At 42.7% G+C, this 24182-nt stretch overlaps 1 protein-coding gene across 1 annotated transcript; it reads left to right on the forward strand.

Annotated features, from left to right (window-relative positions):
• LOC129826322 (phytanoyl-CoA hydroxylase-interacting protein-like) lies at nt 1-22992 on the forward strand. The gene is made up of 5 exons (XM_055886912.1): nt 1-477; nt 12590-12769; nt 14182-14356; nt 21709-21826; nt 21926-22992. Exons 2-5 carry the CDS (start codon nt 12602-12604, stop codon nt 22467-22469), a joined length of 1005 nt encoding a protein of 334 aa, XP_055742887.1. The 5' UTR covers nt 1-477; nt 12590-12601; the 3' UTR covers nt 22470-22992.
• The last annotated feature ends 1190 nt before the right edge of the window (nt 22993-24182 follow it).

Below are 24182 nucleotides of genomic sequence, written 5' to 3' on the forward strand. Positions count from 1 at the left end.
AGCTACTGTCAGATACGTAAAGCTGCTGTCCCTGTCCCATTAGAGGCATGCTCGTCAGTGATGTGTAATTGCGTTGCCATTTGTCAGCAAGTTGGTGCTGATGTCGGTGAATGGCTTATCCCAATTGCTCATGCACCTCAGTTGCAAATCTCTTGTTTGTGTTCTCAGCATCAGCAGTTGTTTCGCATTAGGCGATGCAGCTGTACAGCAGACCAGTAAATATCCTTATCAGAGCCCAGCTAGAGGAGGAGAGAGAGGGAGGGAGCGTGTGTGATAGAGGGAGAGTAGAGGAAGATCAAGTGAGAGTAAGAGAAAAGGAGTGTTCATTTTACTTCCTAGTCGGTTTTCCTGGGGGAATCTATCAACGACTGCAGAAGAAAATAAAGGGGTAAAATAGAATAGATTTCTGCAGTCATCTTCTCTGGTTTAGGACCTATTGCATTTTTTTTTGCATAGACACTCACCTACCGCACGGAGGTAAGGCTATATTTCCATCTGATTTCTCTTCAAGTCGGTCTCTTAATGCATCAAGTGTTCAGAAGGTTAACAACACCTATTGTAGAGCCACAGTAAACAGGATTACAGTTTGTTCATTTATATGCTGGAAATTGCATGCTCTTTTTTCCATGCTTATTACCAGGGCATTCTCCATTTACTGTTTGACACTATGTACTGTAGATACATTGATCCACTGATAATGTGAGTGTGCTTAGTGTTAGAATGCCTGTTTACATGTCTTATTATTGAGGTAGAAAGAATGCTTATATTATGCTATAAGGCAGTCAGTGTTTTTGCGGTTAGTGCATTATGTCACGCCAATGATCTTGTAATAAACTGTTTTGAGTCTCAGCTGTGTTACAGGCATTTAGAATTTGCCCCAATGCAGGTGTGATTATCATCAGACCATGTGTAGAGATCTGTCTATGACTGGCAGTCATTAATAACCTGGCTGAATATGTATTAAACAGTCACAATCACAAACAAGCTTTGAGAGATTACAAGAACCACTGTCAAATAGAATCCTTTTAGTTGACAGCATAATGATTACCACAATTATCACACAATGATTACCACACAGTAATTACCACACAATGATTACCACACAGTGATTACCACACAGTGATTACCACACAGTGATTACCACACAGTGATTACCACACAGTGATTACCACACAGTGATTCAGTGTAGAGTACACCATATGGTGTAGACAGAGGATACAATTAATTTGAGATCACACAGTCCCTCTACCATGACCTGATCTGGAGCAGAAGGCACGTTAAACTTGCCTCTCTGTCGCTTAAATTTCCTCAACCTCAGTCAACTGACTGTCACATATGTATGACCCTCCACCTTATAGGACACATCCCATGACTTGTATCTTATATGCACCTGATACCCACTACTTTAGTAGAAAAATGTCAAAGGCTATGTTTACACAGGCAGAATAATTCTGATATTTTCTCCACTAACTGATCTTTTCACCAATCACGTCTGATCTTTTCACAGCAGATCTTTTTCGGAGCTGATCTGATTGGTCAAAAGACCAATTAGTGAAAAAAATGTCAGAATTGGGCTGCCTGTATAAATGCAGTGTATGCAGCAGCATTCTTCACCACACTGTCACAGCACAGTGATAATGTATGCATCAGGGTTCTAGATCACTGGAGAATGAGTAATATGCCCTTCACAGTTCCCACTGAACACATCACATATTTACATAACAAACACATATGAGTCAAACTGTAAAATGTGTTACTATCAAAGGCCAGAGGCAAGAATAAGAATGGTTATATTCAATTGCTTTACCCCATAGTGCAATTGATCTATGTAGCTCAATGGTCTATTTTCTTGCAGATCTAATAAGCTGATTATGGGCAATTAGATAGGGAAAAGACAGTGGAATGAAATCTCTCTCTATTTAGCATACTGATATATAATTAAGAGCTTAGGGAGGACTATTTAAATGATGTGGGGGACTTGCGTTTGAACTGTGTTCAGATATATTCAGTCAGAAAGTGGAGCAAGCACAACTGGAAATTAGGAGGCTTTGATGGTTTTCTCTATGAGAATCTCCTCTTGCCCTAAATTCTGTGTGTGTGAAGAGAGGGAGAGGAGCAGACAGGCAGGCAGCAGCTGTAACACAGGAGACCCAGGGAGGGAATGTGTTTGGTGCCACAGCCAGCTCCCTCATCCCTGGTGTGAACAAGCTAGCTCACACATTTCACAGCTCTGTGGCTTTAATGAGCTGCCGCCATCATGAGGTGGACCAGAACACAACGGCTCTTCAGGCCACATACAGTGCATAGTAGAGGGGGCTGGTGGGAGGCGCTATAGGAGGACAGGCACATTGTAAATACGGGAATGGAATAAAAGGAACGGTATCAAACACATCAAACATATGGAAATCACATTTGACTCAGTTCTATTTATTCCTTTCCAGCCTTAACAATGAGTCCGTCCTCTTATAGCTCCTCCCACCAGCTCCCTCTGGTACACATAGGGCTGTTGCGGTGACCATATTACTGCCACACCGGCAGTCATGAGTCATAGTGGTCTACGTGACCATTGAGTCATGGTAATCTCTTATTCACTCTGGACATGTGAGTTGTGTACAACTTACACTAATGATAGTCAGGGCGCTAATGGTCTCGTACTAAGGGCTCTATTGTCCCTCTAACCACACTGACATCAATGCAAATACAATCTAAAATCACATCAAACACTTATCATCAAAATAGTAGGTGCTTTTAAAACACACCTCACCGTGATTGATCAATTTTAAAAGAGGTTGAAACTGAGTGGAAAACATGGAACTTGTGGATGTTGTTTCAAAGCCTAACACAACTAAATGGACAGTGCTTTCTAAGGTGATGATTAATTAAAAACAACTATATGCATATTAGAGCTTATGCAAATGCATAGGCCAAACAGTTGAAGTCGGAAGTTTACATGCACTTAATGTAGGTTGGAGTCATTAAAACTCGTTTTTCAACCACTCCACAAATTTCTTGCTAACAAACTATAGTCTACTTAGTGCAGGACACAAGTAATTTTTCCAACAATTGTTTACAGACAGATTATTTCACTTATAATTCACTGTATCACAATTCCAGTGGGTCAGAAGTTTACATACACTAAATTGACTGTGCCTTTAAACAGCTTAGAAAATTCCAGAAAATTATGTCATGGCTTTAGACACTTCTGATAGGCTAATTGACATAATTTGAGTCAATTGGAGGTGTACATGTGGATATATTTCAAGGCCTACCTTCAAACTCAGTGCCTCTTTCCTTGACATCATGGGAAAATCAAAAGAAATCAGCCAAGACCTCAGAAAAAAAATGTAGACCTCCACAAGTCTGGTTCATCCTTGGGAGCAATTTCCAGACGCCTGAAGGTACCACGTTCATCTGTACAAACAATAGTACGCAAGTATAAACACCATGGGACCACACAGCCGTCATACCGCTCAGGAAGGAGAACTGTCTGTCTCCTAGAGATGAACGTGCTCTGGTGCGAAAAGTGCAAATCAGTCCCAGAACAACAGCAAAGGACCTTGTGAAGATGCTGGAGGAAACAGTTACAAATGTATCTATATCCACAGTAAAACAAGTCCTATATCGACATAACCTGAAAGGCCGCTCAGCAAGGAAGAAGCCACTGCTCCAAAACCGTCATAAAAAAAGCCGGGCTATGGTTTGCAACTGCACATGGGACAAAGATCGTACTTTTTGGAAAAATGTCCTCTGGTCTGATGAAACAAAAAAATAACTGTTTGGCCATAATGACCATTGTTATGTTTGGAGAGAAAAGGGTGACGCTTGCAAGCCGAAGAACACCATCCCAACCGTGAAGCACGGGGATGGCAGCATCATATTGTGGGGGTGCTTTGCTGCAGGAGGGACTGGTGCACTTCACAAAATAGATGGCATCATGAGGAATTAAAATTATGTGGATATATTGAAGCAACATCTCAAGACATCAGTCAGGAAGTTAAAGCTTGGTCGCAAATGGGTCTTACAAATGGACAATGACCCCAAGCATACTTCCAAAGTTGTGGCAAAATGGCTTAAGGATAACAAAGTCAAGGTATTGGAGTGGCCATCACAAGCCCTGACTTCAATCCTTTTGAACATTTGTGGGCAGAACTGAAAAAGTGTATGCGATCAAGGAGGTCTACAAACCTGACTCATTTATACCAGCTCTGTTAGGAGGAATGGGCAAATATTCACCCAACTTATTGAGGGAAGCTTGTGGAAGTCTACACAAAACATTTGATCCAAGTTTAACAATTCAAAGGCATTGCTACCAAATACTAATTGAGTGTATGTCAACTTCTGACCCACTGGGAATGTGATGAAAGAAATAAAAGCTGAAATAAATCATTCTCTCTACTATTATTCTGACATTTAACATTCTTAAAATGAAGTGGTGATCCTAACTGACCTAAGGCAGGGAGATTTTACTAGGATTAAATGTCAGGAACTGTGAAAAACTGTGTTTAAATGTATTTGGCTAAGGTGTATGTAAACTTCCGACTTCACCTCTATATAAATGAGCCCAAGCCTCAAAACAAACAGAAAAAAATATACTGATTAAGATATCTTTGGTACATAATTGTTCTAGCCTAAATTAAACAAATTCAGAGAGAGCCTACAATTATAGTGCATTTGATTTAGAATAATAGGGCATAGTAATCAGACATTTTTTATACTAGGCTGACACATTACCTTTAGCTACAGAATATCTCACCACTGTGCGTTTCCATCTCCTCCTCGCTCCTTCATTCCAGCATGCAGTGTGAGGTGCTGTCAACAGTTTAATGAAATATGTTTCGTTGTGAAAACATGTTACTATTGATGTTACCGGAGAGATTTCACTTGGTTTCCCAAATTAAGCACTGGGTATCTGCAGGAACAGAGTTAGAGAGTCCATGGCATACAGAGTGTAGGAGAAATATCACCTATCACGCAACAAAATAACTGGAGTAGCTTACCTGACATGAGTGAAATGAACCGGTGGGAAAGTGGCCTCTATTCGCTAATCGAGTGCATAAGGATGATATGTATTTTTTTCTCTTGCACCTGTTCCTGCACAAGGTAGGGGTGGAATACAGACTTATTTATTTATTTTTTAATTTCACCTTTATTTAACCAGGTAGGCTAGTTGAGAACAAGTTCTCATTTGCAACTGCGACCTGGCCAAGATAAAGCATAGCAATTCGACACATACAACAACACAGAGTTACACATGGAATAAACAAAAACATACAGTCAATAATACAGTAGAACAAAGAAAACAAAAAGTCTATATACAGTGAGTGCAAATGAGGTAAGATAAGGGAGTTAAGGCAATAAATAGGCCATGGTGGCGAAGTAATTACAATATAGCAATTAAACACTGGAATGATAGATGTGCAGAAGATGAATGTGCAAGTAGAGATACTGGGGTGCAAAGGAGCAAGATAAATAAATACAGTATGGGGATGAGGTAGGTAGATAGATGGGCTGTTTACAGATGGGCTATGTACAGGTGCAGTGATCTGTGAGCTGCTCTGACAACTGGTGCTTAAAGCTAGTGAGGGAGAAATGAGTCTCCAGCTTCAGAGATTTTTGCAGTTCGTTCCAGTCATTGGCAGCAGAGAACTGGAAGGAAAGACAACCAAAGGAGGAATTGGCTTTGGGGGTGACCAGTGATATACCTGCTGGAAGGCGTGCTATGAGTGGGTGCTGCTATGGTGACCAGTGAGCTGAGGCGGGGCTTTACCTAGCATTTGGTAGAAGACCAAGTTCATATTATGGCAAGAACAGCTCAAATAAGCAAAGAGAAAGAACAGTTCATCATTACTTTAATAATATCCTCTATGGGATAGCGGGACGCTTGCGTCCCACCTGGCCATTAGCCAGGGAAAATGTAGAGCGCCAGATTCAAAAAAATTATATAAAATCAAACTTTCATTAAATTACACATATAAGATACCAAATTAAAGCTACACTCGTTGTGAATCCAGCCAACATGTCAGATTTCAAAAAGGCTTTTCGGTGAAAGCATAAGATGCTATTATCTGATGATAGCACAATGTCAACAAAGAGAGTGTAGCCTATTTCAACCATGCCGGCGCTACTCAAAACGCAGATAGAAAATATAAAACATGCATTACCTTTGACGAGATTCTTTTGTTGGCACTCCAATATGTCCCTTAAACATCACAAATTGTCCTTTTGTTCGATTAATTCCGTCCATATATGTCCAAATTGTCCATTTATTTGTCCCGTTTGATCCAGAAAAAACAGCTTCCACTTTGAAGAACGTCACTACAAAATATCTAAAAAAATTACCTCTAAACTTTGCCAAAACATTTCAAACTACTTTTGTAGTACAACTTAAGGTATTTGTAAACGTTAATAATCGATCAAATGGAAGACGGGTCTATCTGTTTTCAATACAGGAGGACAACAAACTAATGCTACTTTTCAAGTCTTGCGCAACTCTCAACATTACGCATGACGTTACTCTACTTCCTGATGGCCTTCTTCTTCATTGCACAAATGAATATCCTCGACCTATTTCCTAAGACTGGTGACATCCAGTGGAAGCAGTAGGAACTCAGAACAGGGTGATCAGAAATGTTGTATTCCAATGAAAACTCATTGAACAGACAGTGACATAAAACAATAAATGGTTAGTCCTCAGGGTTTTGATTGTTACATAAGTTCTGTTATACTTACAGACATGATTCAAACAGTTTTAGAAACTTCAGAGTGTTTTCTATCCAAATCTACTAATAATATGCATATCTTATATTCTGGGGATGAGTAGAAGGAAGTTGAAATTGGGAACGCTATTTTTCCCAAAGTGAAAACTCTGCCCCCTATCCTAGAGAAGTTTTAAGACATGAAGTTCAGTCAACACAGAATATGTTAAAATTTTCGAAAGTTTCTTCAAGTGCAGTCGCAAAAACCATCAAGCACTATGATGAAACTGGCTCTCATGAGGACCACCACAGGAAAGGAAGACCCAGAGTTAGCTCTGCTGCAGAGGATAAGTTCATTAGAGTTAACTGCACCTCAGATTGCATCCCAAATAAATGCTTCACAGAGTTCGAGTAACAAACACATCTCAACATCAACTATTCAGAGGAGACTGCGTGAATCAGGCCTTCATGGTTGAATTGCTGCAAAGAAACCATTACTAAAGAACACCAGTAATAAGAAGAGACTTGCTTGGGCCAAGAAACACGAGCAATGGACATTAGACTGGTGGAGATCTGTCCTTTGGTCTGATGAATCCAAAGTTGAGATTTTTGGTTCTAACCCCAGTGTCTTTCTGAGACGCAGAGTAGGTGAACGGATGATCTCCGCATGTGTGGTTCCCACTGTGAAGCATGGAGGATGAGGTGTGCTGGTGTGGGAGTGCTTTGCTGGTGACACTGTCAGGGATTTATTTAGAATTCAAGGCACACTTAACCAACATGGCTACCACAGCATTCAGCAGTGATACGCCATCCCTTCTGATTTGTGCTTAGTGGGACTATCATTTGTTTTTCAACAGGACAATGACCCAACACATCTCCAGGCTGTGTAAGGGCAATTTGACCTAGAAGAAGAGTGATGGAGTGCTGCATCAGATGACCTGGCCTCCACAATCACCCAACCTCAACCCAATTGAAATGGTTTGGGATGAGTTGGACCGCAGAGTGAAGGAAAAGCAGCCAACACGTGCTCAGCATATGTGGGAACTCCTTCAAGACTGTTGGAAAATCATTCCAGGTGAAGCTGGTTGAGAGAATGCCAAGCGTGTGCAAAGCTGTCATCAAGGCAAAATGTGGCTACTTTGAAGAATCTCAAATATAAAATGCACTTTTTTGGTTACGACATGTTTTCATGTGTTATTTCAATATTATTCGACAATGTAGAAAATTGTAAAAATAAAGAAAAACCCTTGAATGAGTAAGTGTGTCCAAACTTTTGACTTGTACTGTATTAGTAAAGACAAGATTAAATTGACCATAGTCTGATGGGTGAAAATATCATCACTTGATCAGAGAATAGCATGTGCACCCTGAGGCAAGGAACAGATGACAAGCTTTTTTTGCGACTTTCTCAAATCATCAATAGCCTAGTCGCATCACACAGGCCATTTATTTTTTGATTTCTGAAGTGTTCTATGGTTTGTATCATTCACAACTAAAGTTACCAAATAACTCTAAATCTAGTTTATTGGTCCTGTTTCAAATTATCAGGTTTAATAGCGGCTTCATATGAGCACTCGCTCCAGAATGGGAAAAATATCCTTTCTATTTTATTCAGCTAAGTTCAACTATATTCTTCTTACTATAAAATCATATAATATACAGTATAATAATGGTACAGGACCTATAATGATATATTGTATGCTGAATGAACAAGCCTACGGCCTATGGCATGGCAGAATAACATTCAGTAGTCCAACTCATATTCTGTTCTTCTGAAATAGACTTATTGTGATGGTGTATATGCAATTGATTTATTAGACTATTTTCAAATGTAGCTGTTCCAAAGGCGCACGACAGAGGCTTGTATGCGTGGAGGCCTGGAGACGCTATAGGTGTTTATGTTAATTAACAGTAAATTACCGTGAAACCAGCAGTCTTTTGCATGACAATAACCGGCTGGCAATATTTAATGACCGCCACAGCCCTAGGTGAGCAGATGCACTACAGAACCAGGCAGTATATACACCCATGTGTGACACAGTGAACCTCACATACTGTAAACCACACACGCAGTCTCTCCACCATCCACTCACTGTAACATTCACTCTCACTAATTAACAAATATCACACAATATAACAGAGATGCTGTCTGTACTACTACTGTTTATTGCTAGCCGCATACTGCTGAGCATCTTACTGTTACAACACATGTTATATGTGTCTGTTCTTATAATCAGGGAAATGGACCATATGTCGTGTTGTATCAAGCTATTGGCATTATGAGATGGGAGAAAAATAGGACATGGAAGGTAAAGAAGGATGACAGAGATACAAAAAATATACATTATATTCTAAGTGTAAGGCATGGATAGAAAGATGAGCCGAACAACTTCTCATTTCGATGATTAATATTTAATCCAACTGCTAGGTCTGCATAAAACTTAATTACATCAAAGGCTAGTTCAAAGACAACTCGGGAACATACATGAAACCCAATAATCTTTCCCCAGGTCAAGGATCCTGGTGAGGAGACATTAACATTTATATAATTACACAATGATAATTCCTCTCAGGAATTACTGAGGGTGAAAACATGCAACTGAAAAGAAGCCAGTAGAGTGGAGTACACAAGTTGATGCCTTCCCTGCCTGTCTTTCATACTCACAGCAGCCAGGACCGGAGAGGGAGATAATTGTTTTTACCCTGGAAGGCACATCAATGGCATCATCAATTCAGGAGAGGGAATGTGACAGCTAATCAAAAACAATAGGCTAACCCACAGATTACACACACTCCAGTCTTCAAGGCTATGTTCACCAGCCTGAATCCCCTGGCTGTTATGGGCAAATAAATAAGACCATAGATAACCTTATCCTGTCAATTCACGTTTTTTTTATTTCTTCCAACACGTCAGATGCCATATCCCCTGAGTTGCAGCTTTCATAGTGCTCTGAGCACCATAGGAAATACATTCAATCAGAGATGACATCCAACTTAAGAAAAGTTTGATTCAATTTTACTCAGAAGTTCTGTTAAAGACCCAGTGCAGTCGAAAACGTGATTTTCTTGTTTAATGCAGTGCATTTGGAAAGTATTCACACCCCTTGCCTTTTTCCACATTTTGTTACATTACAGCCTTATTCTAAAATGGATTAAATAAAAAAAATGTCATCATGACATCAACACACAATACCCCATAATCACAAAGTGAAAACAGGTTTATAGAAATGTTTGCAAATTTATGAAAATAAATAACAAAAATATCTTATTTACGTAAGTATTCAGAGCCTTTGGTATAAGACTCGAAATTAAGCTCAGGTGCATCCTGTTTCCATTGATCATCCTTCAGATGTTTCTACAACTTGGAGCCACCTATGGTAAATGCAATTGATTGGACATGATTTGGAAAGGTACACACCAGTCTATATAAGGTCCCACAGTTGACAGGGCATGTCAGAGCAAAAACCAAGCCATGAGGTATAAGAAATTGTCCGTAGAGCTCCGAGAGAGGATTGTGTCGGGGCAGAGATAGGGGGAAGGGTAACAACACATTTCTGCAGCACTGAAGGTCCCCAAGAATACAGTGGCATCCATCATTCTTAAATGGAAGAAGTTTGGAACACCAATTGTCCGTAGAGCTCCGAGAGAGGATTGTGTCGGGGCAGAGATAGGGTGAAGGGTAACAACACATTTCTGCAGCACTGAAGGTCCCCAAGAATACAGTGGCATCCATCATTCTTAAATGGAAGAAGTTTGGAACACCAAGACTCTTCCCCAGAGCTGGCCACCCAGCCAAACTGAGAAACCGGGGGAGAAGGGCCTTGGTCAGGGAGGAGAACAAGAACCAGATGGTCACTCTGACAGAGCTCTAGAGTTCTTCTGTGGAGATGGGAGACCCTTCCCGAAGGACAACCATCTCTGCAGCACTCCACCAATCAGGCCTTTATAGTAGAGTGGCCAGACCTCAGTAAAAGGCACATGCTCGCTTGGAGATTGACAAAAGGCACCTAAAGAACTCAAAGACCATGATAAACAAGATTCTCTGGTCTGATGAAACCAAGATGGAACTCTTTGGCCTGAATGCCAACGGTCACGTCAGGAGGAAACCTGGCACCATCCCTACGCTGGAGCATGGTGGTGGCAGCATCATGCTGTAGGGATGTTTTTCAGCGGCAGGGACTGGGAGACTAGTCAGGATCGAGGGAAAGATGAGTGGAGCAAAGTACAGAGAGATCCTTGATGAAAATCAGTTCCAGAGTGCTCAGGACCTCAGAGTGTGGAGAAGGTTCACCTTCCAACAGGAAAACGACCCTAAGCACACAGCCAAGTTAATGCAGGACTGGCTTAGGGATAAGTCTCTGAATGTCCTTCAGTGGCCCAACCAGAGCCCTGACTTGAACCTGATCGAACATCTCTGGAGAGACTTGAAAATAGCTGTGCAGCAACGCTCCCATCCAACCTGACAGAGCTCGAGAGGATCTGTAGAGAAGAATGGGAGAAACTCCCTAAATACAGGTGTCAAGCTTGTGGCGTCATACCCAAGAACACTCGAGGCTATAATTGCTGCCAAAGGTGCTTCAACAAAGTATTGAGTAAAGGGTCTGAATACTTATGTAAATGTGATATTTCCGGTTTTTATTTTGAATAAATTAGCAAAAAAATGTAATAAAAGTAACTGTTTTTGCTTTGTCATTATGGGGTATTGTGTGTAGATTGATTAGAGGAAAAATCTATTTGATCCATTTTAGAATAATAGCTGTAACCTAACAAAATGTGAAAAAGTCAAGGGGTCTGAATACTTTCTGAATGCACAGTATATATTTCCAGACTATGAGGTTGGAATAATATTATGAAATTGTGAAAATTATGATAATGTCCTATTAGTGTAAGAGCTGTTTGAAAAGACCACCTGAAATGTCAGCCTGTTTTGGTGGGATGAAGTTTTGGGCTGCCTACATCACCAGGAGGTAAATTAGTTAATTTAATAAGAAAGAGAGTTTCAAACCTCTCTGCAAATAACAGCTAGTTTTCAGATTTCCCATCTCCAGACCACTCCCAGACAGTCCTTGCAAAATCCTTGCTTGAGAAATTGCTCTTTACTAAGATGTTTTTTTGTTTTTCTTACCATTTTGATTGAAAACAATCACAGGAGGGCACTTAATTGTTACCCAGAAATAATTTGATGTTGGACCTTTAAGCATTGGACCTTTAAGCTCTGACTGTAGGATCCTTTCCTTAGATTTGCAGATGAGGTAAATGAGGTAATGTAAAGCTAGAGGGTTGAACATGGTGGCCAATGCTGCCTGGTTGCCAGGCGACTGCTGTTGGTGGATTATGAAGTAAGGAGAACCTGCAGAGACCAGTCAATTGGCTGTGGGCGTAATATAGGGTTGTATATTGTGATGAAGGAAAAGCCAGTGGAGGGCGAAAGAGGGAGGGTGGGAGGAGAGAGAGAAGGGCAGCAAATACGGCAGAGGAGTGGAGATGTGGCCACAGACAGGTCCCCTGACTAAAGGTTAATTGAATTTGGTCTGAGGCATGTTCCGTAGCTGGTAGTGTCATTGTTGTCTAATCTTTTCCCATCTTGGTGTTTTAGCACAGTATTTGTCCCAGCCCTCTATGCATGATGAGGAAGTTGAGAAAGTGAAACTAATCTAACAGTCGATACATCCAATCGTGTTTCATTGATTAGTATTAAAAGTCACAATGGATTTAGAATGATCAAAAATAGCTTCAAAGGAAGGAATTGAGTTTGGACATGGAAAAATATTGCAACGTAGCTATTTCACTGGAGGTTTTTTTGTTCTATAAAATGTTCTCAGTCCTGTACCTGTAAGTCTTTATTACAATGTTACAATCTGATCCCATCTGATCTCCTTTTTCTTCTTGTTCAGCGGCTAACAACCATGGAGACAGCCCTTTCCACCCCCCATAATATCCAGATCTGTGAGGTGACCTGCGACTCCTTCCGCATCGGCTGGGACATGACCCCTGAGGATACTGCCAAGGCCACACACTTCTTCATCGACCTCAGCCGCAAGGAGGGCGGGGATCCCAACCGCTTCAAGCACAGGGTCTGTCTGACAGACTGTCACTGCTTTTCTCCCTCATAAAACCTCCCCAGGCCCCCCATCCTTCGCCCTTAACTGAATGACCATTACCGTCATGACTCTGTCTAGAGCCATGTTTTTACATCATTCCATCCTGTTCTCCAATAAAAGACATTTCACTACAACATGGGATGTGATATGTTTTGATGTAACCCGAGATGGCCTTGCATGAGACAGTGTCTATGCAGAGCTATAGTTCTTATAGATACTGTGTAGTTCAGTACATAAAAGTCTGGTACTGCACTGCAGCAGTTACAACCCAGAGATCAGTGGTAGTGCTGTTTCAGTAACTTCCAGTACACGAGAATGAGAATTGTGTGCTGCAAAACAGCTTCGGGCAAGCAGCTCATTGTCACATTTCTTTCCTCTTCAATGGCTAAAAACTGACAAAGCCTAAAAACTGCAGCTCTGTTCTCTTCGCTATGAACTGTGATTTTATTCCAGACCAATCGCTGAACTGTGTTACTCTACACTACCCATAATTTCTTCCTTTTATTTTCCAACATAATGGGGGTAAAAAATATATAGGCTTAGCTAATTGCGATCATTATATAAAATACAAGAATGATTGAAATAGTAAATGAAGTGACCGTTATTTACAATGGGATCCTTCCTAACAGACAGAAATTATGCATTGCAGCAGATTCAATTGCCTTACTGTTGGAAGGACCTAGGGCTATTATTTGAGGTAATCTCTTATCTTGTGACAGAGGGAGAATTTGAATGATTGAAATAAAAGATGTCATGCTCAGTCATCCCTAATGGGTGCTTCTGAGCTTTACTTACCTCTACACCTACTGTATCCACACGTTAGATACTTGATTACCTACTTTGATAAGGTTCTCTATTTATTGTCATTTCTATCTCATAAGTCCTTTCCATATTTCACACATTTGAGTCAGCAATGCAAGATATTCCTTTTTCTTCGTTTCTGATCAGTTAGTGTCCTGGAGTTGTTCTGTGCTGAATATACTTTTGTCTTATTCTCCCCTCAGCCTTTACAAAATCTCCTGACTTCCGTTGTCCAGAGCTGTGCCGAGTACTTGATTGGAAGCGTGTTTCTATCACTCAGGAATCAAAGTGACACAAACAAATTTGCACCAGGGTGGTTGCCATGGATATGTGGCCCCTCTGAGCTTGTTGCATCTTAGAGCCCCTGGCCAAAACAAAGCCACTCATTTGGTTAGATATACAGCAGCTTAGCTAGACCAGTTTGTACCACAATATGTGGCAGAAATGTAAAATTCACGAGTATGATTACATAATAAGCATTTAGAAACTACCGAAAATTGCCTTTTTATCAATGAATTGCTGTTCTCTAGTAATTCAACTAATGAGTTACTTGAATTAACATGTATCCTTGTTTCACCCATTAGGATGTGCCCACCAAATTGGTGGCCAAGGCGGTACCCTTACCCATGGCAGTGAGAGGCCATTGGTTCCTGAGCCCGCGGACAGAGTACTGTGTTGCTGTGCAGACAGCAGTAAGACAGGCAGATGGAGAGTACCTGGTGTCTGAATGGAGCAGGGTGGTCGAGTTCTGCACAGGGGGTATGTCTGCCAGATCCCTACATTTGTTTCCGTTAAGTTTTTTTGTTTTTAAAGTGGCTTTGAGATTGTACTTGGTATGAAAAGCACTATATAAAATAAATCTATTATTATTTTTTATAGAAGTACTTTAAGCAAGATTTAGTTGGGGGGCACCCCACCTCGCGATAAAACATTTTAGTGGCCCCCCTCTTGACAGTGAAGAGAAAAAACTCAGTTTTAAAAGTACATTTCCTACAATGCTAAACATTTTGCCATGGGGCGTAGAGAAAATGTTGCAGATTTACAGAAAGTTTTCTGCAATTCCACACATTTTGCCATGGGACGGAGAGAGAACTTTAGCTATTTTAAAGTAATGACTTTTGCCATGTTTATCCAGCAGCACACATCCCACTGCTGGATTGCTTCTGAAGCTAAGCAGGGATGGTCCTGGATGGGAGACCAGATACTGCTAAAATTTATGTTCGAGGGCCAGTAGGAGGCACTCTATCTCAATGATTGGAGACATTACACTGTGTAGGGTGCCGTCTTTTCAATAAGATGTTAAACGGGTGTTCTGACTCTCTGTGGTCACTAAAGATCCAATGGCACTTATTGTAGACTAGGGGTGTTAACCCTGGTATCCTGGCTATATTCCCAATGTGTCAATCATACCATCATGGTCACCTAATCATCCCCAGCATCCAATTGGCTCATTAATCTCCCCTCCTCTGCCCTGTAACTATTCCCCAAGTTGTTGCTATAAATGAGAATGTGTTCTCAGTCAACTTACCTGGTAAAATAAGGGTTAAACAAATAAAAATATGATCTGAGTGAGAATGACTAATGAAATCAATGGGGGCCCCATGGAGGTCAGGGCCCGTGGACACTTGCCCTGTGTGACTAGTCGATATTTGGCCATGATTACTACAAGTTTATTACTACAAGTCAAAACATTGTTAGCTGACATGGCTAATTGAGTGACTGTCAGTGACTGACATAACAAGAGAAAAACTGCTGATCCACAACCAAATTTAGAAAATGCACCTGGTGTATTCTACTATTCTTACTCTCAATAATAAGTTGAGACCCCAACTGGGGTCCATATACACTACCATACAAAAGTTTGGGGTCACTTAGAAATGTCCTTGTTTTTCAAAGAAAAGCACATTTTTCGTCCATTAAAATAACATCAAATTGTTCAGAAATACAATGTAGACATTGTTAATGTTGTAAATGACTATTGTAGCCAGAAACAGCTGATATTTAATGGAATATCTACATAGGCGTACAGAGGCCATTATCAGCAACCATCACTCCTGTGTTCCAATGGCACGTTGTGTTAGCTAATCCAAGTTGATCATTTTAAAAGGCTAATTGGTCATTAGAAAACCCTTTTGCAATTATGTTAGCAAAGCTGAAAACTGCAGTTCTAATTAAAGGAGCAAAAAAACTGGCCTTCTTTAGACTAGTTGAGTATTCGGAGCATCAGCATTTGTAGATTCGATTACAGGTTTAAAATGGCCAGAAACAAAGAACTTTCTTCTGAAACTGGTCAGTCTATTCTTATTCTGAGAAATGAAGGCTATTCCATGCGAGAAATTGCCAAGAATCTGAAGATCTGGTACAACGCTGTGGACTACTCCCTTCACAGAACAGTGCAAACTGGCTCTAACCAGAATAGAAAGAGGAGTGTAAGGCCCCGGGGCACAACTGAGCAAGAGGACAAGTACATTATATTGTCTAGTTTGAGAATGAATGAAGAGAATGAATGAGAATGAATGAAGCTGCCAGTTGATGACTTGTGAGGCGTCTGTGTATATATATACCAGTTGAAGCTGGTTGAGAGAATGCCAAGTGTGTGCAAAGCTTTCATCAAGGCAAAGGGTGGCTACTTTGAAGAATCTCCAATATAAAATATATTTTGATTTGTTTAACACTTTTTTGGTTACTACATGATTCGATATGTGTTATTTCATAGTTTTGATGTCTTCACTATTATTCTACAATGTAGAAAATCCCTTGAATGAGTAGGTGTGTCCAAACTTTTGACCGGTACTGTGTATATACAATTGAAGCCGGAAGTTTACAAACACCTTAGCCAAATACATTTAAACTCACTTTTTCACAATTCCTGACATTTAATCCGAGTAAACATTCCCTGTCTTAGGTCAGTTAGGATCATCACTTTATTTTAAGAATGTGGTTAGGGTTAGTGGAGAGAATGATTTATTTCCACTTTTACTTCTTTCATCACATTCCCAGTCGGTCAGAAATTTATATCCACTCAATTAGTATTTGGTAGCATTGCCTTTAAATTGTTAAACTTGGGTCAAACATTTTGGGTTGCCTTCAACAAGCTTCCCACAATTAGTTGGGGGAATTTTGTCCCATTCCTCTTGACAAAGCTGGTGTAACTGAGTCAGGTTTGTAGGCCTCCTTGCTCACACACGCTTTTTCAGTTCTGCCCACAAATTTTCTATGGAATTGAGGTCAGGGCTTTGTGATGGCCACTCCAATATGTTGACTTTGTTGTCAATAAGCCATTTTGCCACAACTTTGGAAGTATGCATTGTCCATTTGGAAGACCCATTTGCGACCAAGCTTTAGCTTCCTGACTGATGTCTTGAGATGTTGCTTCAATATATCCACATAATTTTAATTCCCCATGATGCCATCTATTTTGTGAAGTGCACCAGTCCCTCCTGCAGCAAAGCACCTCCACAACATGATGCTGCCACCACCGTCCCTGTTGGGATGGTGTTCTTCGGCTTGCAAGCATCCCCCTTTCTCTCCAAACATAACGATGGTCATTATGGCAAAAGTTCTATTTTTGTTTCATCAGACCAGAGGGCATTTCTCTAAAAAGTACGATCTTTGTCCCCATGTGCAGTTGCAAAGCATAGTCTGGCTTTTTTATGGCGGTTTAGGAGCAGTGGCTTCTTCCTTGCTGAGAAGCCTTTCAGGTTACGTCGATATAAGACTCGTTTTACTGTGGATATAGATACTTTGTACCTGTTCCCTCCAGCATCTTCACAAGGTCCTTTGCTGTTGTTCTGGGATTGATTTGCACTTTTCGCACCAAAGTACGTTCATCTCTAGGAGACAGAACGCGTCTCCTTCCTGAGCGGTATGATGGCTGTGGGGTCCCATGGTGTTTATACTTGCGTACTATTGTTTGTACAGACAAACGTGGTACCTTCAGGTATTTGGAAATTGCTCCCAAAATTATGTATTGAAGCAACATCTCAAGACATCAGTCAGGAAGCTAAAGCTTGGTTGCAAATGGGTCTTCCAAATGGACAATGACCCCAAGCATACTTCCAAAGTTGTGGGAAAATGACTTAAGGACAACAAAGTCAACGTATTGGAGTGGCCATGACAAAGCCCTAACCTCAATCCTATAGAAAATTTGTGGGCAGAACTGAAAAAGAGTGTGCGAGCAAGGAGGCCTACAAACCTGACTCAGTTACACCAGCTCTGTCATGAGGAATGGGACAAAATTCCCCCAACTTATTGTGGGAAGCTTGCGGAAGACTACCTGAAACGTTTGACCCAGTTAAACAATTTAAAGGCAATGCTACCAAATACTAATTGAGTGTATGTAAACTTCTGACCCACTGGGAATATGATGAAAGAAACAAAATCTGAAATAAATCTTTCTCTCTACTGTTATTCTGACATTTCACATTCTTAAAATGAAGTGGTGATCCTTACTGACCTAAAACTTGGAATTATTACTAGGATTTGTCACGATCGTCATAATAGAGCGGACCAAGGTGCAGCAGGAAATGAAGACATCTTCTTTTATTAAAGATGACGAAACACGAAACAAACACTTTTACAAAACAAAACAACAAACGACCGTAAAGCTACAAACGTAACTGCATACACAAGCTACAAACGTTCAACATAGACAATTACCCACAAACAGCTAAAGCCTATGGCTGCCTTAAATATGGCTCCCAATCAGAGACAACAATAACCAGCTGTCTCTGATTGAGAACCAATTCAGGCAACCATAGACTTTCCTAGACACCTACACTAAACACTAACCCATCTACTCTACTTAACCCCCTAAACCATACAACACCCTAGACAATACAAAAACACACAAAGACAACCCACCCCAACTCACGCCCTGACCAACTAAATAAATAAAAGAAAAAGGAACAATAGGTCAGGAACGTGACATAACCCCCCCCTTAAGGTGCGAACTCCGGGCGCACCAGCATAAAGTCTAGGGGAAGGTCTGGGTGGGCGTCTGTCCACGGTGGCGGCTCTGGCACTGGTCGTGTTCCCCACCCCACCATAGTCACTACCCGCTTTCGTAGCCTCCTCCAAATGGCCACACTCCACATTAACCCCACTGGATTAAGGGGCAGCACCGGACTAAGGGGCAGCACCGGACTAAGGGGCAGCACCGGACTAAGGGGCAGCACCGGACTAAGGGGCAGCACCGGACTAAGGGGCAGCACCGGACTGAGGGGCAGCACCGGACTGAGGGGCAGCACCGGACTGAGGGGCAGCACCGGACTGAGGGGCAGCACCGGACTGAGGGGCAGCACCGGACTGAATGGCGGATCCTGGCTGGCCGGCTCTGGCGGATCCTGGCTGGACGGCTCTGGCGGATCCTGGCTGGACGGCTCTGGCGGATCCTGGCTGGACGGCTCTGGCGGATCCTGGCTGGACGGCTCTGGCGGATCCTGGCTGGACAGCTCATGGCTGGCTGACGGATCTGGCTGCTCATGGCTGGCTGACGGATCTGGCTGCTCATGGCTGGCTGACGGATCTGGCTGCTCATGGCTGGCTGACGGATCTGGCTGCTCATGGCTGTCTGACAGATCTGGCTGCTCATGGCTGGCTGACGGATCTGGCTGCTCATGGCTCGCTGACGGCTCTGGCTGCTCATGGCTCGCTGACGGCTCTGGCTGGTCATGGCTGGCTGACGGATCTGGCTGCTCATGGCTGGCTGACGGATCTGGCTGCTCATGGCTGTCTGACAGATCTGGCTGCTCATGGCTGGCTGACGGATCTGGCTGCTCATGGCTCGCTGACGGCTCTGGCTGCTCATGGCTCGCTGACGGCTCTGGCTGGTCATGGCTCGCTGACGGCTCTGGCTGGTCATGGCTCGCTGACGGCTCTGGCTGGTCATGGCTCGCTGACGGCTCTGGCTGATCCTGTCTGGCGGAAGGCTCTGGCTGATCCTGTCTGGCGGAAGGCTCTGGCTGATCCTGTCTGGCAGAAGGCTCTGGCTGATCCTGTCTGGAGGAAGGCTCTGGCTGATCCTGTCTGGCGGAAGGCTCTGGCTGATCCTGTCTGGCGGAAGGCTCTGGCTGATCCTGTCTGGCGGAAGGCTCTGGCTGATCCTATCTGGCGGAAGGCTTTGGCTGCTCCTGTCTGGCGGAAGGCTCTAGCGGCTCCTGTCTGGCGGAAGGCTCTAGCGTCTCCTGTCTGGCGGACGGCTCTGAAGGCTCATGGCAGACGGGCGGCTTTGCAAGCTCAGTACAGACGGGCGGCTTTGAAGGCTCAGTACAGACGGACAGTTCATGCGGTGCTTGGCAGACGGGCAGTTCAGGCGCCGTTGGGCAGACGGGCAGTTCAGGCTCCGTTGGGCAGACGGGCAGTTCAGGCGCCGTTGGGCAGACGGGCAGTTCAGGCTCCGTTGGGCAGACGGGCAGTTCAGGCGCCGTTGGGCAGACGGCAGACTCTGGCCGGCTGAGACGCACTGTAGGCCTGGTGCGTGGTGCTGGAACTGGAGGTACCGGGCTAAAGACACGCACCTTCAGGCTAGTGCGAGGAGTAGCAACAGGGCACACTGGACTCTCAAGGCGTACTATAGGCCTGGTGCGTGGTAATGGGACTGGTGGTACCGGGCTGAGGGCACGCACCTCAGGGCGAGTGCGGGGAGAAGGATCAGTGCGTACAGGGCTCTGGAGACGCATATGAGGCTTGATGCGTGGTGCCGGAACTGGTGGTACCGGGCTGGGGACACGCACCTGAGGACTAGTGCGGGGAGCAGCAACAGAACACACCGGGTTGTAAAGATGTACTGGAGACCTGGTGTGTATAGCCGGCATCAAATCTTCCGGAACTTTAACACAAGTTTCAGGCTGAGTACGAGGAACTGACACAGGTGGCATCGGACAGCTAACACGCTCCTCAGGGAGAATGCCATGGATACTCTGCCAAATCAACAGCTCTCTCTCTTCACTCTCCTCCAATTTCGTCAACAACTCCTCGAATGTCTCATAATCTCCCCTTCGTTCACTCTCCTCCAATCTGTCCAATAAATCCTCGACAATCTCAGACTCAACCCTCAACTTCGCCGACTGCTCCAAATGTCCCCCCCCCCAAGAATTTTTTGGGGATGTCTCTTGGGCTTCCTACCGTTTCGCCGTGCTGCCTCCATTCGCCGGTATCCCTCCTTGCACTGCGCCAGAGAATCCCAGGCGGGCTCCGGCACTCTCTTAGGGTCGATCGCCCATCTGTCGATCTCTTCCCACGTAGTGTAGCCCAGATCCTTCTCCTGTTTCCGTGCTGCCTCCTCATACCGCCGCCTCTCGGCTTTAGCTGCCTCCAGCTCTTCACGAGGGCGGCGATATTCTCCATGTTGAGCCCATGGCCCTTTACCGTCCCGTATTTCCTCCCATGTCCAGAAATCCTGTGTAGGTGGGTCCTGTTGTTTTCTCCCGTTACACCGCTGCTTGATCCTTTGTTGGTGGGTAATTCTGTCACGGTCGTCATAATAAGCGGACCAAGGTGCAGCGGGAAATGAAGACATCTTCTTTTATTAAAGATGACGAAACACGAAACAAACACTTTTACAAAACAAAACAACAAACGACCGTGAAGCTACAAACGTAAGTGCATACACAAGCTACAAACGTTCAACATAGACAATTACCCACAAACAGCTAAAGCCTATGGCTGCCTTAAATATGGCTCCCAATCAGAGACAACAATAACCAGCTGTCTCTGATTGAGAACCAATTCAGGCAACCATAGACTTTCCTAGACACCTACACTGAACACTAACCCATCTACTCTACTTAACCCCCTAAACCATACAACACCCTAGACAATACAAAAACACACAAAGACAACCCACCCCAACTCACGGCCTGACCAACTAAATAAATAAAAGAAAAAGGAACAATAGGTCAGGAACGTGACCGGATTAAATGTCTGGAATTGTGAAAAACTGAGTTTATATGTATTTGGCTAAGGTGTATGTAAACTTCCGACTTCAACTGTATATACAGTATTTACACACACACAGTATAACCAGCTCTAGAGTATAGATTCAATTGAATATGCCCAAAAAAAGCATTTGAATCAGGAACTTCATAACTGACAGTTGTTATATGACACAGATTATGCCATGGACCACCTCAAACAGCTCCTTGGCAAAGCGAAGGGTTCTGCTGGAAGATTGCTAAGGTTCTCTGTATTCTATCGCAACCAGCACCCTGATTATTTTCAATATGTCAGGTCAGTGCCACACGATTCTCTGTAAATACACACAGGTATATATGGATGTGCTGTGAAGTTCAATAACAAAACTTACAAATGTTTCTCCTCTTCTGTCAGAACTGAATGTGGGGGACTGATGCGCCTAGCCATGAAGGACAATAGTGGAAGCCATGGCTCTCCTATCAACAGCAAACTGCAGGGAGTCTTCCTCAGCTGCAACACTGAGTTTGACACAGGTCTTCCTCCAAACGACTCCCCCTATGGCCCCCTGCGTTTCCAGATCCCGGCCGGGAACCTGCTGAATCGCAACACTAATCTTTACTTTGCTGACTTCTACTGTATGTACACAGCCTATCACTACGTGGTGTTGGTACTGGCCCCTTCTGGCTCAGAGGGGGATAACTTCTGCCGTAGTAGTCTCCCCCTGCTGGACCTGACTGCCAACCCCTTCCTGACATACATCCCCTCCCAGAGGCAAGGGGAAGAGACCTTGTTCTGCCACGCCAGTGATGTCATCCTGGAGGTGCTGTACACAGAGCCGATACATCTGGAGCAGGGCAGTGTGGTGAAGATCAGTGGCCACCACCAGATGAGCCAGACCACGGCCAACGCCAAGAAGGACCCCAGCTGCAAGGTGTGCAACATCAGTGTGGGCCGCTGAGAGAACGGGCTGGACTGACAGGCTTTAGAGAACAGTGAGGATGTGTGTAGGCATAGCTGCAGATGTAGAGAAATGGGCAGAGCAATTTCATCTGTCTCGTAGTGTAAGGTAAAGTACCACAACTGGGACAGCCCATCTCTTGGGGTATGTGCATGCTGGCTGCCCCATCCCTCTCCGTCGCTACTAGTATTCCAAATCTCCAAAATCATCAATCATCATGTGGACCCAAAGAAAGGCACTATAGATTATGGGTTTACAGTTTGATAGAGGACCATATGTTTGAGATCCTCCATTGCTCGAGGAAGCTGTGATGTACACATTGTGTAACACTGTATTTGTCAAATAACATTTCGTATGATATACATTTCCATCTTTTCCTTACAGTACCTGTTGGTCTTAGATGATTCCAATATTTCTTGTACTTTAAAACACACTGTCAATTGAATTACTATTTGAAAATGTTCAAACATTATGTTATTTAGTCAATGCTTATGATAAGTGAATAATAAAAGATTTGAATTGACTGTAGGATGTAATTTGGTCAAAAAGACATTGTTAAACCATTTTCAGAGTGAGTCAATAGCTGTGAATGGTGCAGAGGTGCAAACATTGGTGCAAACAGTGGTGCAAACAGTGGTGCAAAAAGTACTCAACACTCATAGTTGAGTAAAAGTAAAGATACTTTAATAGAAAATGACTCAAGTAAAAGTGAAAGTCCCCAAGTAAAATACTAATTGAGTAAAAGTCTTAAAGTATTTTGTTGAAACATACTGTACTTAAGTACCAAAAGTAAATGTAGTTGTTAAAATATACTTAAGTATCAAAAGTAATAGTAACAATAATAAAAAATTCCTTATATTAAGCAAACCAGACGGCACAATTTTCTTTATTTTTTACGGATAGCCAGGGTCACACTCCAACACTCAGACATATTTTTAAAAACTAAGGATTTGTGTTTAGTGAGTCCGCCAGATCAGAGGCCGTAGGGATGACCTGGGATGTTCACTTGATAAGTGTGCAAATTGGAACATTTTCTGTCCTGCTAAGCATTAAAAATGTAACGAGTACTTTGGATGTCAGGGAAAATGTATGGAGTAAAAATTACATAATTTTCTTTAGGAATGTACTGAAGTAAAAGTGAAAGTTGTCAAAAATATAAATATTTAAGTAAAGTACCGATACCCCAAAAAATGACTTAAGTAGTTCTTTAAAGTATTTTTACATAAGTACTTTAGAACACTGATCATGTACACAGGGACCCAATCTCAGTGGGCAGGATGTCCAGTCACAGCTTGCCTCTGCCATCATTCCTTTTGTCTTTTAGTCGATAAGTAATGATATTGTGTCTCTGGCTGTTGAGATCTATGGAAGGATAATACCACAGGAACAATACCTGATCCCTATAGCGTCTGATACCAAGCTTTATCATGTGGGCATTAGAGAGTACAATACTGGGATAAGATTATCTCACTCTCTCCTTTGAGTGATGAAATTGTTCCAAGTTTAAAGTTTTATTAGTAGTATGTACACATGGTATACACCGTCCAACTAAATGCTTACTTGCTGGTTCGTTGTCGACAAAGCAACAACAATAAGAAATAATAAAATATAAGAATACAAACACATGGCTCAGTAGAATAGAATTAACATCTGAGCTTAAGTATAATACAGGAACGCACAATTTATAGTCCAATATTCACAAGTGTTTTGGGG

The sequence above is a fragment of the Salvelinus fontinalis genome, chromosome 28 (assembly GCF_029448725.1).
Source record: "Salvelinus fontinalis isolate EN_2023a chromosome 28, ASM2944872v1, whole genome shotgun sequence".
NCBI lineage: Eukaryota > Metazoa > Chordata > Actinopteri > Salmoniformes > Salmonidae > Salvelinus > Salvelinus fontinalis.

What these genes read in the sequence shown, in the direction of transcription:
- LOC129826322 (XM_055886912.1), top strand. Translation starts at nt 12,602, where the DNA reads ATGGAGACAGCCCTTTCCACCCCCCATAATATCCAGATCTGTGAGGTG. An exon ending in GGTCGAGTTCTGCACAGGGG is followed by an intron (nt 14,357 to 21,708) that starts GTATGTCTGCCA and finishes TATATGACACAG; the next exon opens with ATTATGCCATGGACCACCTC. An exon ending in GATTATTTTCAATATGTCAG is followed by an intron (nt 21,827 to 21,925) that starts GTCAGTGCCACA and finishes CTCTTCTGTCAG; the next exon opens with AACTGAATGTGGGGGACTGA.